This window comes from Pantherophis guttatus, chromosome 1 (assembly GCF_059756535.1).
Source record: "Pantherophis guttatus breed Tessera chromosome 1, ASM5975653v1, whole genome shotgun sequence".
Classification (NCBI taxonomy): Eukaryota; Metazoa; Chordata; class Lepidosauria; order Squamata; family Colubridae; genus Pantherophis; species Pantherophis guttatus.
In genome coordinates, this window is record NC_142063.1 from 55,950,355 (window position 1) to 55,969,514 (window position 19,160).

At 39.2% G+C, this 19,160-nt stretch overlaps 1 protein-coding gene across 1 annotated transcript in view; it reads right to left on the reverse strand.

Moving 5' to 3' along the window:
- Positions 1-3,181: 3,181 nt before the first annotated feature.
- Positions 3,182-19,160, reverse strand: part of LIN52 (lin-52 DREAM MuvB core complex component) — a 55,004-nt gene continuing 39,025 nt past the window's right edge. The window contains exon 6 of the mRNA XM_034418087.2: positions 3,182-5,531. Within this exon, the coding sequence (XP_034273978.1) occupies positions 5,476-5,531 (56 nt within the window). The 3' untranslated portion in view covers positions 3,182-5,475. The remainder of the gene's footprint in view (positions 5,532-19,160) is intronic.

Here is a 19,160-nt window from a genome sequence, read left to right on the forward strand (position 1 = left end):
TGACATTAGCTGCCTTGGATTTTCAGATGCTAAATTTTCCCAGAAAGATATAAAATTCAATGATTAAAAAATGGTCTATATCCATATCTGGTCTTGCATATATTAACCGCAACTAGAATTGTATTTGCGCAACAATGGAAAAATGATGAGACTCCGTCTGAGGGGAATGTAATTAAGAAAATATTAGAATGCGCAGAAATGGTTAGACTAACGCTTACTATTAAGGGTAAAGAAGAACCTGAATATTTTTTGATATGGGACATATTTTATCAATAGAAACAGAAGTTAGAAAGGAGGAGATATAAAAGGAGGAAATGCCGAAATGGAGAGTTGTTAAAGAAGATGATGTTAAGTATTATTGTTATTATATTATCATATTATTATATTATCAATATTACAGTATTGAATACCACAACAAATGTGTATTATGATTGTTTTAAAATAACTGTACCCAGACCACACAGTTTGATGAAAATTGAACGTTATATAAATAAAACAAATAAAACATTTAAAAAAGGTCTATGTGAATACATAAAATTTGGATTTCATAATTATTTCAGATTTATAATAATTTTAAATTATAATATCCATTTAGAGACGATTTGGAAGACCACAAAGTCCTATAACTTTGCATTATAGCAGTGTTTTTCAATGTTGGCAACTGTAAAATGCGGGGACTTCAACTCCCGGAACTCCCCAGACAGCACGCTGGCTGGAAAATTCTGTGAAGTCCACATTTTAAAGTTGCCAAGATTGAAAAATCACTCTCATTTCCATTCATGCCGTAACTGTTCCAATGGTATTTTAACAAGCTTAGAAAAAAAGTGGCAGATTTCTTAAGCTGTTTAGGAATTTTTATCTGTATTTTTCTGATTTTATTTACAATGTATTTTTCTTTTTTCTCACAACAAAGACATAATACAAATTAATCTTCTCTCATATTAGAGATATTTATCCTGGAATGATGTTGATGAATATTCTGAGTCCTCCAAGTAGACTTTTCTTTTTTGGTTTGAAATGTTTTGCTGCTTATCCTGAACGCAGTCTAAAGAATCTACTTAGATAATTAGCAAAATGTTTCAAACCAAAAAAGAAAACAAGTCCACTTGCCGGGACTCAACTTCCAGACATACAGCCATGATGATTAGTAATGTTTAATAGAAACAGAACTATGAGAAGCTTCAGTTAGCATTTCTGCATCAATTTGCCAGAAGATCTTATGTGCATCTTAAATAAAATAACCCAAAACAAAATAAAACGAATGGTAGGGAACAAGCTTTGATGTTATTAACAGTCAGTTGTCATCCCTTTTTCTTTGGGATCAGCTGAGAGAAAGAGAAGACCTCCTAAAAACTTTGCGACAAATGTCTGTTATGTTCTGTATTTTCAGCTCTAACACAGTGATTACCAACATCACACGCTGCTAAGTTTACGTGGATAAACAGGATATATTTGAAGGCAATACATTTCTTTTGTCAAACGTCTCTTATTCTCTAAGCTTGTTAAAGAATGGAAATGCGAAGCAAAAGCTTTCAATTAACTTTGTCCTTTGGTGATACTGCGAAACTATGATTACTGAATATTTAAAATTAGAGTGAATTAATTGCTAATTAATATTTCCCCCTTCTCCATGTGATATAAGAAAGCTATATTTTCATTGTGGGCCATGGGAATGGAAGTCATCCCGAAGGCGAATTCCTTGTACGACTATTTAAATACCCTAATGATTGTCAGTAAAAAATAAAGATATATATTTTTAAAAGCCTCAATTGAAACAAACGAATTATTTTGAGGATTATGAAAGCAATCAATTAAGTATAAAATTAATCTGAATGTTAAGATGCAAAACAAAAAAAGTTTGGGGCTAAATGCAAACATGCAAGAACTATACAGCAGTGTTGGTTAACCTTTTTGGTACTGAGTGCCCAAAATGTGCGCACGCGCAAATGCACATGTGCAAGCCTGAACCCCCCAAATGCAATGCGAGTGCCACCCCATGCTTGCGTCCCACCCCCACGCATGCATGTGCATCCCCATGCCTGCACTCCGCCCCCTTGCCCCATTTTGGCTTCCAGGTTGGTGCAGGAAGCTTTCTAGCCCCAAACGGGGCATGCGGGCCTCACGCATCCCCCTCGCACCGTTTTGGCTTCCATGTTTTGGGCAGGTGGCTTTCCAGGTCCAAAACAGGGAGTGGAGTGGAACCCCCAAAATGCAATGCAAACACCCCCTTCATATGCGCCCCACCCCCGTGCATGTGTCCCACCCCCTGCACATGCACACATGCGTTCCCTGCATGTGTCCTGCTCCAGCGCATGCACAGCAGAGATCCAAAGACCAGCTTGCTGGTGGGAAGCGCACACATATACACGGTGGAGCTGGACTGGGGTGACAGCTGGCATACCCGCAGAGGAGTCCGTGTGGCACCTGTGGCACGCGTGCCATAGGTTTGCCATTACGGCTATAGAAGATATTAAATGATATACTACAGAGTTGAAGAGAAGAAATACTTTCTATGAAGTAGCTAATTTTTTATTTCAAGCCTCAACTCAGTTGATGGTTTATGTACTGTAGTTTGAATTGTATCTTTTCCTATGTTGTGGAGTCACTCCGAAGATTGGTTTTTGGATTGTTCAAAAGGACTATTTTAAGTTTAAAGTTAAAATAATTGTATTTCACTTCATAATACCTGTTTGCAGTTTCACTTATAAATGCTTACCTGAATCAAGGATACTGAGTTACTGGAGTTAAATCAGAAGGAATTGTGCATACCAATGAGCCAAAAAGTACAAAATATCCAGCTGTTTGTGGAAATTATTCAAATTTCAATAGGCTTGAGTTTTATTCTTTTTTCACTTCTGCTTTCAAAGCTTTATTCTTTTAAAAATATTAAACCATAAAATATATTTAACGTACCTCAAATGCAAATAAAAACATTAGTAAACAGCTTTTTGAGATGGTTACATTTTTTTGTTAAAAGAACGAAGATACTTTAATCTGTCTGCAGCAAACTTTACACAAATAGCAAGGTACCTCCTATTAATAATCAGATAAAAATACATGAATATTTGCTTGAGAATAACTCCCATCAAATCCAACAGAAATTCTGAATGCATAAATATGCATAATGTCAGTCTGGGATTTATCTAAGAAGTATGATTCAACAGTCTAGATTTCATAGGAATGTTTTAAAAATGTAACTTTTTATTTACTATCAAAAACACAAAATTGTAACATACAAATTACTGATGTAGGCCACTTTTACTAAATATTTAACAGATCTATGCATTAAAAATATAAATATCTCTACTTAAAGCATATATACCAATAATTGGGTATATGTTCAGAATTACAAATTTTTATAATAAAAAGAAATGTTTTCAAATGTAAAAGAGTTTAACTAATCAGATCCTGGCAGTGGGTATCTTATCTATATGTTGCCTATAACCAAGGCTCCAAATGTATTTTGAACAAATAATACATCAAAAGTCAACCCCTTTATCTTTAATGTAAGATTTAAAATCTCCCTCTCCCTCATCCTTCAATCATTAAGATATTTCAAAATGCTCAACTCTGAGTTATTATATATTAAAACCCACAAACAAAAAAGGTAACAATTTCAGTATTCCTAAACAAAAATATAAATAATAGGTTACCATTAAAAAACAAACTTTTTCTCTGAGCAGTAAGCACATTTTTTCCTGCTCCTAATATTTTTTTGCTAGCTGTTCATCATCATTTATAGTTTTGCCATCACTGGCACGGATGTAATATTTTCGCATGTGAATCTTAGGTCCGCAAATATAATGTCATGACAGGGCAAACTTTGTGAATTGCCATTTGATGTATGTAATTAGAATGTTCTAATCTAGAAGCTCTGTTCTAGAAAAAATGCAATATATATATATATAATAATTTAAAATGGAAATATGGCTGATTTGCTGTACACGAGAAATATCTCACTCATGTAATTTACAAACTACCAGAACACAGAAAATGGTCATCATTTACAGTATATATTAAATTGCATACTGTTTTCTTGCTTATATTGTATTCTTACATTTCCAAAGTTGCAATACCGCTACAGTAAATGGAACAGTATACAGCTGCATATTGAAAACTTCAAAGATTTGTTGGGATGTTAACTTTTTTAAAAAATCAAATTTTTGATATACAATCCAATATTAATATTGTTTTTCATCACAGAAAAAAGGTTTTTATTAAAACATTTGCAGGCCAAAATCCAAAATTAGGCCTTTCTTAATTCTGTTTATTCCACAATGGGAGAGATACTCTAATATCACTTTAATGCGATGTAAAAGTGCTAAATTTAGCTTGGTAATTCGCCAAATGTAACTAGCACAACTTTTCCTAATTTGACACTTTCAACTCCAATATTTTCAAGTCACCATATCTCACAAATCTAAGCACCAGTTTCAGGCAAACCCTATTCAGTACTTTATTGTAGAGAAACCAATACAAGGAAAAGACCTTGACCTGGTGTCTTGCCAGCCAGCTATTTTAAAAGTATATCTGGAAAAGAAGGAGACTTAAAGAGAAATCAGGGCTTTGCAATATATAATTTGTTACTTCTATATACTGTATAAAGCATCTTCTATGTATACCTGAAAGAGATACCCAATTTGGAGATATCTTTTCTAGAGCTATGAATATAATACAAAACAGGTAGCCTAAAAAGATATTATTTGCTTTTGGGAAAATTCTGATATGACAGAGAATTTTTTTTGCCTTTAGACATTTTTTAAGACATAAGAGATCTAAAGTTGAACGAAAGAGTAAATGATTAAGCTGAGCACAGGACACATGTTTTCTTCATATGAGTGTGTTTTTTTCTTATTATCTTCTTTAGTTTTTTCTTCACACTTCCATTGCAGTCACATTTAGGTAGCTTAAAATCAACCAAACAGAAATTTGATGGAATGTAACCTCCCATCCCATCCTATATCTAAAATTACACGAACATGCAAGAATGATACAATCCTTATTTTTTCTGCAGCCTTTGTACCTAATAAAAATCAATAAAAAATTTCTAACTTCTACAATTATAAAATTAGGATTATCTATATTAAAGAATACTAGTCAGTTTTCATCTCAAATTATGCATTTGTCCAGTAGTGAGTCTTATAAAGTGCTTGTCTTGTAATAATGTGGGATGGACATACGTACAGAAGTGCCATGCTGTGTACTGCTCTGGGACAAGGCTATTACCACAAGATGCATATTATTATTATAGTACATGAGTTTTCTTTTCATTAAGGTAAGTAGGGCAGGATCAGCTGCAGCCAAGAGGTTAAGAGAACTGATGCTGGCCAATGCTGAAGTAATCCAGAACAGTTATCCTCAAAAGAAAGGTGAAACAATGAGTTTGGTCCTTTCATTTCAGCTTATGTGGACAATTCTAGAAGTTCTGAAATAACAAGGTGCTGCTGCTTTTTTTTAAGTGTAGTACATATTCAGTTACTTTTTGGGTTTCTCCAGGATGTTCAGGAATTTCCCTCTAGTCATTTCTCTGGCTGAAATCACAAAGAAAGAAAGACAAAACAGTTTAACGTATAGCATCAGAACTGGATAATTTCCACTTGTAAAATTAATTTAAATGATTAAAAACAGGATAAAAATAATTTCACATAAAAGAAAACAAATATCACACTTTAGCTCTTCCAAAGTCTAGAAATATCAGCCAAGCATTGAAAATATTAAAACTCAGCTGTAATGTCCATAAACTGTCTCATTTTATCTGATAACCACTCACTTTATTTTCATAATAGTTATTCTCAAGAGCTCCCTTTCAATTTTTCTACTATATTTATCTACAGACAGTATAATCTAGAATGCCATTTGCTCCTTCTTAGGGCATCTCTTTCTGCAAGCATAACCTCACAACCCCCCTCCGTCTCCCTCTATTTCAAGATTACTTATGACCTTAAACATAAATGAGACAGCATTTCTATTCCCCCATAGTAGTGATAGTCCCTAAATATTATATATAATGGAGTTTCAAATTCTCTCAAAGTAGTACATCTATGTATGGTGTATTAAAGTAGAGTTTATAGCTTTGCTCTACTTTAGTCTCACATTGTACTGTCATTCCCAGCAAGGCAAAGTATATATGCTTGTCCGTATCATCAATCTCCATTAAAAGCATTACAGAATTTTACCCAGCTACAGTACTTGCCTGTAGGAAAAAAAAATCTGATTTGTGAATTCCAAGATTTTATTGCTGGCCTATTTAAAAAATACTTATTTGATTTGAGAGAAAACACTTCAGCTCTTTTTCTTCCATACCGTCTCCACATTCAGAATAGTGATTGGATATATTTTATTTTAGGATTACTACTATACCAAAAGTCTGGGGAATTCAATTTATGGAGGGTCTGACTAGCCATTGTTAAGGGTGATGGTTAGCTTTTATGGCTACTTACATGAGTTCCCAGATAAAAAATATGAAATAGTTGTTTTAGTTATTTAATTTGGATAGTTAAGTACACGATGATGGAATTCATCTTTTGCTTGTGGACTTTTCATGAGTAGCTCATTATTATTTGGGGAACATGATCTTAAACAATGGTCTTACTGTAGCTATATATATCTTTCATGTTATCTTCAATGACATCAAAGCTTCTTTTTTAAAGTGATTTCAAGAACCTTATTAATTGGCAAATAAAAACATCTAGGACTGGTTTTATATCTAACTTCTAGTTGGTAGGACACAAGCAACAATATGTTGGCTTGCAAGGTAGTTTCTAGATTGGAGATTTTATTTTGCATGTGGCTTGTGAAGCTGTCCTTTATCCTACTTGGAGGCTCTCTTCCAAGGCATCTACTACCGTACCATAGATAGTTATAGCAATCAGGTTGAAGGTCTATAAAAGTTTGTCTATAAGAATGGAATGGTAGCATTCATTTATTATGATTCAAATTACATGATTTACAATGGAAACAATTCGATTTGTCATACAGGACATATGCATTCTGCAGCAAATTAAATCATCACAGAAGTGGATGGCACTTTCTCTCCCCTCCTTTATTCTTGCTCATTTCTGATTCTTTTGGAAACTAATTCAGGAAGCTGCTTCCAGGTTCCAGGTTCCTTAAATTTTCAATGACATTTCTTTCAGTATTCTTTCTTCTTGGTCCCCTCCCTGGTGAACTGCTTTCTTTCACATCTCCCAGCTTTTCCTCCCTTCTGCATGAAGACCAAGGCTTTTTAAATAAGAGGAGAGGGGCTGGATAATATCTTCCTGGTTTTTCTTGGGCAAAACTCCCTCCTTTCCAAAGGAGGGATTCTAATATTCTAAAAACACTTAACTTTTTTCTCTCTCTGTGAGCAAAAGAAAGATCTGTGGGTCAGCACTAGTGTATGTATGTGCTTGCATTTTAAGCCACTATGGATTCTCCTGCCTGCATGCTCAGGTCCTTGAGATATAAGTATTGGCAATCTAACTGAATGTGGGAAGAGAAAGATGTGCCACACCTTGCTTAAATGAATGGGAATTTACCTATTCTTTGCAAACCAAATGTCAAGATATGGTTTATTGCAAGGGTAGGGAACATAAACCCATGATATCAATGTTCTTGTGAATTTCTCCCTTGCTCCCTGTCCCTACTCCCTTCAACATATATAAATTAATATGAAGCTGACATGCTGCAAGTGTTAACATATCTTTATTTTCAAAAATGGCTTTGGGCTCTACACAGGCCCCAACGGCATTTTCGGAAAATGAAAGAATTTCATTTAAAGAGAGGTTTAGAGAGCTGATGAGTACAAGGATCATGCATGTAATCCTAGATCACAGCTGCATTATGTCCAATCCAAGTCTGTGTTATATCATCTTGAGTATGCATTCTTGTTAAAATATAAAGAACATAAATATCTTGGAGAATCAGATTGATGGCCAAAGACAACAGTATTATTAAATGTGTCTGGTTTACTATAAATGCGTCTTGATAGGCAAACATTTTGGCTAGTGAAAAAATTTGGAATTTAAAAAGCAAATTCAGTTAGTAAAAAATACTCTTTGAGACAGGAATTTAGTATGTTCATACATAAATTTAAGCATCACTATATTTCTCTTCTTTCTCGTACACATATGGATAGGAATCTAAAAAAAATGGCTTTGATCCAGTTTCAAAATTCAAATCCAGATGAGCTAGGAGAATTTTGCTTAGAGGATTAAGAATTAGGCTCTGTCTTCTAGATATCTGTGACATATATGATTTTGATTATTTTTGTAGAATTATAAAAGAATCCATATTTAAGTTTATTTAAAGTTTAAGAGATTCATATTCATTTTGTGGGAACCAACTATCAGAAAATGTTCAGAATTACCAGCAGTAGATTCTGATTGTATCATTCAGTCGTATCACAGAAAACATAAAGTTGAGATAACAATGAAAATCTGGTGCCTCTGAATTCCATGCAGATGAGTACTGTACAGTTTTATTTATCATATGATTATAGATAATCTATAGGAATACAATATCTAACTATTGATTTAATAAAATATTACAGTTATAAGTCTCAAAATTAGAAGGTCTATGATTAACCTCTATCCAAACAAATAGTTAAAACTTATTTCTTTAAACAACTTACAAGAGGCCACAAAAAAGTAACTTTTTTAGTATTTTTAAAAAATAAGTCATCCCATTCTAAATGTACATAATGTTGGTGGGAGTCCATTCCAAAGAATTGAAATCAGATGAAGAAAAGCTCATAATCATGACATGATTATTTTCATATAGAACCAAATATTTATAAGCAGTAGAACCTTATTTGATAATTGGTCAAGCATGCTGGTGTGATTCCAAGTCTTATAAATATTTAGGACATTATTTCTCAACATTATAAATTTATACTGATATCTTTCTCACATACCCAACTATCTGGCATTAGAATAACTCTTCAAAACATGAACAGAATGTGACTAAATTTGCTAAACTGGCAATTGAAACAATTAGTTTAAAACTGGGCCAGATCTGCTGAGGGTTGCAGAGAAAAACATTCCAGAAAAATTCTCACAACGTATCCCTTTGGGACAGGCAGCAGCTCAGAATATTACTGATTACTCCATTCTAAATTGCCTTCCCTCCTTGTCACATAATCCAGAAAAAAGCTTATCCAATGTGCTCTATGCATTATGGTACACATATGCTCATAAATGCACAGAGTCACACAAACCTAACACAAGAGGAAAACAGAAATACAGAGACATAATACACTACTTTATCACACAAATAAAAAGACAGACATGTCCCTTGACTATTGCCTAGTAAAGGGATTGAAAAGAATTTAGCCACCCTCTATGTGCTTTTCCTGTTGTTATTTCCCAGTAGGGTTTATGAGGATTTCTTAAGAAATAAAGATATTGCCAACGCTTCCTTTCTTCCCGAACCACTATCATACCTCACTTTTTAAAATTTTTACTTATAAGGATTGATTCCATCCCAAATTCTGTGGTGACATATTTTTTCCTTGTTAGAAGTGTAAGCCTAGGACCAGGGGTGGCATTTAGTTTGTCAGTTTTGGAAGATAATTCAAAAATGTGACGTGATGATATCCGGACGAGTGGGCAGAGCCTTCCCGCTGCCACTGCTACCTGTTCCCCTGAACCAGATAGAACGGGCTGAATACCACCACTGCCTAGGACCTGACAGATCTAGAACCATAACTCAAGTTCAATTGACAGGACTATTGTTGAAATGAGATGAATTAGCTCAAATTTGTCCATATTTTTTTCATACTCTGATTCCAAGCTGCTAAAGCTTTAGACTGCTTTATTAAAACTCAAGACCAAAATGGACAGGGGAAGAAAGAAAAGATGGGATGTGGGCACACAATCACTTTGTGCCCAGAATCAGGAAACTTCAAACCATGTTTAATATAAATTTCACTACATGAAATTGGTTATATAAACTGGCTTTGGGATCACTGAGTTGCCATTCATTTCAAAATATTCTTGTTTACGTGGTGTTCTTGACTCAAGTATTTAAAATGTAGAAGATGCTCATGTTTTATAATCATTTTTTCTTTCTTTAAACAAGCTAAGAAGAACAAGCTAAGTTTAAACACAGTCTCAGGAAATCTGGGGGGAAAGATCAGTTTGAATTAAAACCCTGCCTTGCTCAAGTAATGTCAACCTGAAGCATTATCTGCTGATGGAATGGAAGTTTTTCAGAGCACCAGTCCCATATAGGAGATATACGAATGTGTGACAACTATGCGCCCCTGAAGAGGGCTGCACCTTATAAATCAAGCTGCAAGCATTGACTAGCACTGCATCCAACTAAAATTACTGTGAGTTGGGGGCTGCTCCAGAACACGTGCCCTCCTGTTCGCTTGTCATCGGAGATGTTAACATTTCTGATTAATTCACAGACCTCTCATTTTATTCTTCATTCCTTTATCCTTGCTATCCTGCTCTGCTGCAGCTTAAAGATTCTTACCCGACCTGCTACAATAATTACCACTCGCTCGTCCTCCCCCCCACCTGGTGAAATTGTTTAGTGATGCCAACCGCGCTTTTAATTTGCAAGACATCAGACACAGAGGTAATTTATACCAACATCTGTTCATTTCTGACTTCTGAAACAAACTCACACATGCTGCTACAAAATCCCATTAGAAGCAAGACAGCCTTCTGCTATTCTGTATTCCTCTTCTCAATACACACGAAGGAGTCAACTAAGCTTTAAATTTTAAAACATATGAAACAAAATCAAGAGAAGATCTTTACAGATATCAAATAACCCTTTCACGTTCATCAAAGCCATCTAAACTGTGTAGAAAAAAATCTGAATTTTCCTACCTCCTTTCTACCTTCCTTTTGTAGCTGTGCTTATCTCTATTTTGTTGAACAATATCAATACAGATACTGTTACAGACAAGAAGATATCTCTAATTTCCTCTTGTAACCAACAATATCTGTACTGATAGATTGCAAAATGTTCTGTCCCGGTGTCTCAGTCATTCCTTAGTTGCCACTCCCCAGTCTATGAATATAAGAGGGACAAAAAATTGTCCCTAGTGGACGTGCTTTCTTGTTTCATATTATTCCAGTTCAATGCTCCTTAAACCTTATTAGAAATTTTAATTTAAGACATCCCATAGTCATTTCAATGAAAAAAAAGCAAGAGGATACAGAACCAGCTGCCCACATCGTAGTTGCAATTGCCATCAGGGAAACTTATAATAATAATTGTCATCACACACTACCCATGGAAATGAGGGAAGCCACTTAATGCACAATGGTGAATCTCTAAATGAATAGCTAACAAAATTGTACAAGAAACCATAGGTACCTTGTTCAAATATGCTTAATCTCAGGGACTTGCCCACTGACAATTGGATCTAGTACCGATTTCACAGTATTAACAGGGAACCATAGGATCTAAGCAGCATAAACATGAATTGCCATGTCAGGACAAAATTTATAGTCTATCCTATGCAGTACATCTATCACTACAATAGAAGATCAACAATGAATACAACTGCAATAGCTCAGTTACAAATTAATCTCCTCAGTTATATGGAGAAGTGAGAGCACTGAAGATCACAGAAAGCACCAATTTAGGATGTAATCGGCCTAGGTTACAATAAAGCTGAATATCTGAACAAATCCACTTTTTCCTGTGACTACCTACAAAACAGCTATTGGGTTACTATAAATAACAAGAGAATCTTGAACCAGGAATTAAATTTTCTGCCAGAGACTAGATGGAGTGCAAACCAGCTATTGGACAAAAGAGGCAGAAGCCAAAAATGAAAGCTTAATTTACCAGTTGCAAGGAAGGAGGAGCACAGTTTAATATAATCTCCACTTTGGAACTTCAATCCCTCAATCCTGTATTTAGCCTTGTTGTCTTGGTCTCCCTTCCTACCACAGTCCCCAAACTGCCTCCCGCAGTAAATTTTGTGACTGTTGGTGGAAGATATTCAGTAGTGCAGATTGATTTCTTGCAAGTGAGAAGATGAGGGATTACCAAAAGCAGCCCTGGTTAACAAGATTGGGTGCAGAATCTCTTGTGAGAGCAGCCCACTCTGCCAGCACTTTGCATCCTTTCACTATGACATATGGGTTTCATTACACAAAGATTTTCCTTATTTCAACACGGAGGAGATTACATTAGAAACTCAGGGCTATCTTTACATCTGTAGTAATTTAAAGGTTAAGTAACATTTTTAATCAAATGTTATGTCAATGACAAAGACATAAGGTTTGGCTTCTATCGAAAGTAGAAAATGTAGTGGTTGGATGTTTCTTCTAGTAAGCTATTTAGTGAAAAAAAGAACATGGTAGAAGATTGGATTTCCAATGTCACTATCTCCCCCAATATTTCATAAAACCCCTTTTTTAAAGATATGGTAACCATGGGCTCCATGTTTCATTAGAACTTGGTAGTCATGGGATTTAGTGAGGTAATGAAAGTAATGCCTTCCATTTATGTAAAAAGCTGTCACCCTAAAGGGTCACTATAGATAGGAGAGATTTTAATGCATAAAGGTGATCAATATGCAAGTAATATTTTGTTTTAGAGAAGGATTGAAGCACACTGATAGTGAATATAACTTGCAGATAAGATTCTCAAGTCAACTATTTGTACTTCTAGCTAAACTCCAAAGGAACCTGAAAGAGAAGATGCAAAACAATACTAAATACAAGGACCAATGATGCAGTACAAGGTAGTTTTCTAGGCTCCCAAAGTCATATAAATATACATATGCCACTCATCCTATACTGGATACATATATTTCTGAAAATATTACTGCAATTGCTTGTTAATTCAAAAGCCACAGTTCCAAAAAACCTCAACTGTCACTCTGAAGTGATTGACCTTCCTTCCCCACACATATATTTACATTTATTCTTTCTTAATATAATTTTGTTGCTACCCAGTCAGTCATCCAAAATAAGGAGCCTTCCTGTACACTCTGCTTATATTTGTTGTCATTTTTTACACTCAAATCACTGTTGAAAACAGCACACCATTCTTCTATTCTTATAATGTTAGCTTGCTAAATAAATTATTTTCCTTGGTTTAAATGCCTTTAAAAACATCTAGGTTGCGATACTATTCAAAACACTTTAAAACACTTTAACACTTTAAAAACATAATTGGAATTCAGGCAGAAAGAATTAAACCACTTCTTAAATGTGTGTGTGTGTACGTACGTATGTATGCATGTATATCAACCAACCTATCGATTTACACAGGCATTTGGATTATTGCATTCCTAATTTATTAATTAGGATCACTGTAATGTAATACAGCAAAAAGTCATTAGCTAAGATTAGTAAATATACAGAATTTAAGAAAAAGTGCTTTTTCACTTGCACTATCTCTTCCGTCTCCATGTATTTAGAATGAGGAAAAAAAAAACCAGGAATTATACTGTCAAATCGTATCTCTTGGTCATACTAAAAACCTAAACATTTCTCTTTCAGAACTTAAGCTTGCTAGTAAACTATAACCAGAAAACATATATTCTTGTTTTGTTCAAGTCCACTTATTGTTGCTTTTCTTCTATTCAATATGTTTTTTTAAACAGAAGACTTATTATTTTTTACTTTAAAAATTTAGTATTTTTTTTTTACAATTTTCTTATTAGTATAGCAAGACTATAGCTTTTCTGACCACCACAGTCCCTCAGATCTTTACCCTGAAATTTGGTAACAATTCCAAATTTCAATGAGAAGTGAGAACAACTAGCTAATAAATTTTAAAAGATAATATTCATACTGAACAGTGGCGGGTTGCTCCCGGTAGCAGCAGTGGCGGGAGGCTCCGCCCACCTCACCAGACATCATAAAAAATGCTCTGCGCATGTGCAGAAGTGCCGCATCCCCGCAAAGCAAGTGCGCGCACCAGTGGTGGGTTGCCTCTGGTTTGGTCTGGTTCTATAGAACCAGTAGTAAAACCGGCGGGAGGCTCCACCCACTCACCATAACATCATCATGGGTGATCTGCACATGTGCAGAAGCGCGCACGGTCCCATTGCAAACTAGTAGTAAAGGAAAGTAGAACCCACCCATGGCGTGTGCGCCCACCCGCGCGCTACTAATAGCAAATCAATAGTCCCAGGATTCGAAACCCATTACTGATACCGAAGTTCTAAAGAGGACAGATAGCTAACATTGACTATGGTGTTTTATGAAAGTATTTGAAGTTTTCCAGTATGCTGCTCCTCCAATCCATTGTGGGGTTTTTCTCTCATGTTGTGGGGAACTGAGTGCAGATGTTTTTCAAATAATTATCTGACCACGCCCACTCTGTCACTCCCACGCCAGTCTTTCTCACTCAGTTACTGAGGGAACTTGTGTTTCTTACAGCTCTGCAGTCAGAAATCAATTACTAATTATTCACAAAGGTTCTTTATTTTAGTTTATTTTTACTTTGCTTGTTATAAGGAGCTGTATCAAGGGATTTCAGACGCTGCAGTGGGGCGGTAACGTGTCTGGGGCTCCAGGCCGTTCTGCTCCTTCTAGCATTCAAGCAGCGAGCCAGATTCCGACCCGGCTGGGCGGATCCGCATTATTTCAGCCGCTGGCACTTCGTTGTGTTACCAGTGAGCTGGTATAATCACGAGCGCCTCAGCTCCGACCTCGTTAGCGGCTCTGGAGTCAATGCCGACGCATAGCGGCATACTCGGATGTCCAGGAGAAGCCTCGCAGCGCACCTGTTGTTTTGCATCCCGTCAACATCGGGCCGCATTTTGGGCCATCTCTCCCACCGCGGCCGCCATTTTGTTGCATCTGAAGTTGGCAGCCGCCATCTTGGATCATCAATTTGAATTGCAAAATTATCAACGTTTACAAATTGAGGTACCGTGGACATTTGGCGGCTGAATTAAAGTGGTCTTAACGCTTCTGACATTATCGGCTCGCATTTCGGACAGTTTCTGCTGCCATGGCCACCATTTTGTTACATCTGCAGTTGGCAGCCGCCATTTTGAATTGCCATTTTGTCATCGCTAGCAACCTGAGATACCGTGGAGGTGTGGGGCAGCTGAACTAAGGTGCGGAGGTGGCAGTTCGGGCTTCTGAGCAGGGCCTTGCCACATTCCTGGATTGAGACAGTTCTGGGGGCATTTAACGGCCGTAATTTAGAGTCTGAGAGTCGGGACATTGATTGCTGTCACCACCCATTACTGCTATCATTACTGTGGTTCCATCGGCCTAAATTTCAGCACTACGGTCTTGTTGCAGACTGTTAACTGACACAGCCCTCAATACTGCTCATTATATTATTAGCGACATGGCTGACTCAGACCTATCGTCAGATTTAGAGCAGGAAGTCAGTCCCCCAGCTACTCAGCACAAACAGCAGGCTGGGCCAAAGAGATCTAAGGCCGAAGCCACCAGCCTGAAAGACAAAGCTTCTCAGCCATTACATAACAAGGATGAGATGAGGCGCCATAAAACGCTTGAGAAGCAGTTTGAGAAGGCCAAACGGGCCAAGCAGCCATCAACCCATTATGGCAGTTTGGAGGAACCTGGCCCTTCTTCTCTACAGTCAGCCTCGGATAGTGCCTCCCTGCATCACCCTGAACATGATCCCGGGGTTTAACAGGATTCTGTTGCTTCCAATGTTTCTTTGGCACCTCAGGTTGACCAACCTCTGAGGACCAGATGTATTCCTGAAGCTACATTTATTCTGACAGCGGCGGGGCTCCACCCTGAGGAACCATTAGGCCAGTTGGATTTTCGGTCAATTTTGTCAGATGCCTTGGCAAAAATTTTAGCGGCTGGTCTCCAACAAGGTGCTGGCAGTGCACAACCTCAGCCTATCAGCCATCAGGCTCAAGCACGCTCCAATCTGCTTGCCAAACAGCCTATCCAGGCTCAGGCTGAGTATGTGTCCTCAGAGGACTCTGACCATGCTGATGAATGTGCAGAGGACATAGAGTTTTCCGAGGACGAAGGCCTTCCTCCTGAGAAGCCTGTGTTCACGGGTCTGTTTCGGCCTTCTGTTTTTAAGTCTCTCTTGCACAAGGCAAAAGTCACCACTCAATTCAGCATGACACCTACTCTGGCTGACAGTAGCGAGCAGCCTACGGCTCCACATGACACCTTGTTTCAGGTTTCTAAACCTGAGAAGGACGTTATCCTGTGTCCGCCACTATTTGCTGATGTTGTTCAGAATGTTTTCGACCAGCCCGGGTCCTTAACAGCCCCTAGTGGATTGGATAAGAGGCTTTATTGTGCGGCCTCAGAGTTGGAGGATATTTTAGCCTTGCCCTCTGTGGATGCACCAGTAGCTTCCACCATCGGCTTCCACAGTTGTAACAGATGTCATGGACGGTTTGAAGTCCAAGGACAAGAAAGTTGAGTTGGGCTTTCTTGTCCGAGGACAAGAAAGTTAAGTTGGGCTTTAGAAAGGCTCATCAGGCGGCCGCTTGGGTGATCAAAGCTGCCACAGCAACATCATTCTTCAATAGAGCATCCTTAATCTGGCTCCATCAGCTACAAGAACGTCTCCCTCCTAACGAGACTCGTATACACCAAGACATCAATAAATTAGTGGCGGCTACAGAGTATTCGGCGGATGCCTCCTTAAATGCCGCAAAGTTTGCCTCTCGCGCCTTGGCATCAACTGTTACCAACCGCAGGCTTTTCTGGTTGCGAAACTGGAACGCAGATATGTGCCTTACAACCAGAGGCAGCCCTTTCAGGCCTTCTCTGGACCCAGTGGGTCCTACGCTCAGTGCTCTTTCGCCCAAGGTGTGGACTGGGGTTCTGACAGGCAGACTTTTCGAGACCGTACGCGCAATCCAGCAACATCCAAGCGGCCATTCAGAGTTGATGGTTACCATTCCACCAAAAGAGGCAAATGACTCACACCCTTCCGATCCCATTGGTGGTTGTCTCCAGCAATTTCACCACTAATGGGCTCTACCTACACCCGAGGAGTGGATTCGATGAACAGTGCACCACGGACTTTGTCTAGAATTCATCGACGCCCTTCCCAGTTGATTTCTTCGCTGCCAGGTCTCTCATCTCCAACAACACCGGCAGCTGATGGAAGCGGAGATTGCTCACCTGCTGACCATCAGAGCAATAGAACCGGTACCCAAAGATCAAGAGAAGGCCGGTTTTTACTCCACCCTGTTCTTGGTGGCCAAATCTTCGGGGGGACACAGAGGCATCTTGAACCTGAAGCAGCTCAAAAAATTCATTTTGTATCGCAGGTTCAAGATGCAGTCTCTCGGATCGATCCTGGCATGCATCAGACACAACGACCTCCTGCAGTCAGTGGACCTTCAGGAGGCGTATCTTCATGTCCCGATCCATCCGGCGCATCGCAAGTACCTGAGATTCGAGTACAACACCCATCATTTTCAGTACTGCATGATGCCATGATGCCATTTGGGCTTTCTTCTGCCCCCAGAATGTTCACCAAACTGGTGGCAGTAGTAGCTGATTCACTACGGTCCCTCCCCATACGGCTTCTATGCTATTTAGACGACATTCTTGTCCCCTCATCAGCTCCACAACAAGCCACAAGGGACATGGAAGCGGTGATCCATGTGTTTCAAAATCACGGATTCACCATCAACTACAAGAAGAGCTACCTCATCCTGACTACACGTCTTCTTCACTTGGGTACTGTGATTGACACAACAAAAGGTCAGGTCTTTCTGTCACCAGACCGGAACCACAGTATCAAAACGTTAGTGACCCAGATAAGGTCCCAGCGGAAGGTTCCTCTTCTCCAACTGTCTCAATTGTTAGGGAAGATGGTGTCCTGTATTGGCATAATTCCCTGGGCACGCAGGCACACGAGACCACTGCAGTAGTTCCTGCTACCATTTCAAAAGTCGGGTCGCAGCACATCTCCATCACTGATTCCATTGCCTCCTCAAGTGCGTCTGTTCCTCACGTGGTGGACATCTTCGGCTCTCCAGAAAGGGTGCGTGTTTCTCGAGGTCGATCGTCTCGTCCTTACATTGGACGCCAGTCTCGTGAGATGGGGAGCCCACCTCTTAGATCAGGTGGTTCAAGGTCGTTGGTCGGCATTGGAGGCAGCGAACAGCTGTTCGCCTCGCACTACAGCACTTCCGTCCCATGTTGGAGGGCCAGCATGTGTTGATCAGGATGGGCAACATGACGACCAAGGCCCATGTCAATTGGGAGGGGGGCACTCGATCCAAACCCCTGATGATCAAGGCAGAACGTCTTCTGGCCTGGGCGGAACGCCACACAGCATCACCAAGAGCGGATCACATTTCCGGACTGTCAAATGTGCGAGCCGACTGGCTCAGTCGAGAGAGGATAGACCTAGCCGAGTGGCAGCTTCACCTGGACAATTTCCGGGAAATTGTTCAGAGGTTCGGACAACCTCTGGTGGGCCTATTCGCCACCCCTCAAAATGCACAGCTGCCCAGGTTCTACACACGTTACCAGTGCATAGGAGCGGAGGGCTGCAATGCCCTGAGATGTTGGTGGCCTCCCGGACTACTTCACGCTTTCCCGCCTCTGCCTCTGATTCCCCAGGTAATTCGGAAGTTGTTATCGGAACAAGCAGAGATTCTTTTAGTGGCACCTCTTTGGCCATGCAGGCCTTGGTACGCGGACTTGGTGAGTCTGTCAGTTGCTCCACCGTGGACAATTCCTCTACAGCAGGTCTCTCTCAGCCAGGGGGTCATCTCCCATCCAGAGCCCCAGTGGCTCCGGTTGACCGTCTGGCACTTGAGAGGGTCCTGCTGAGGAAAGACAGACTCTCTGACAAGGTCATAGAAGTTATTCAGTCATCCAGGCGCCCCTCCACGACTAGTATTTATCAGGCATCGTGGAGGGCGTTTGTAAGTTGGTGTGCGGCTCACCATGTAGACCCTACATCTGCTGACATTCCAGATGTGCTGGATTTCTTACTAGACGGCCTGTCCAGGGGCCTTAATCCTGCCAGTTTGAGACGTCAAGTAGTGGCTCTTGCCACTGTTCTTAATTGCGAACCTCATCGCACATTGTCACAGAACCCGCGCATTCGAAGTTTTTTGCATGGAGCAGCAACATATCTCCTCTGATAATCCATCAATATCCATCCTGGGACCTCCCGCTGGTGCTTCAGGCCCTTACCTCTGCTCCTTTAGAGCCATTGGGATCAGTTCCTCTTAAATTCCTGACGTTCAAACTTACCTTTCTTCT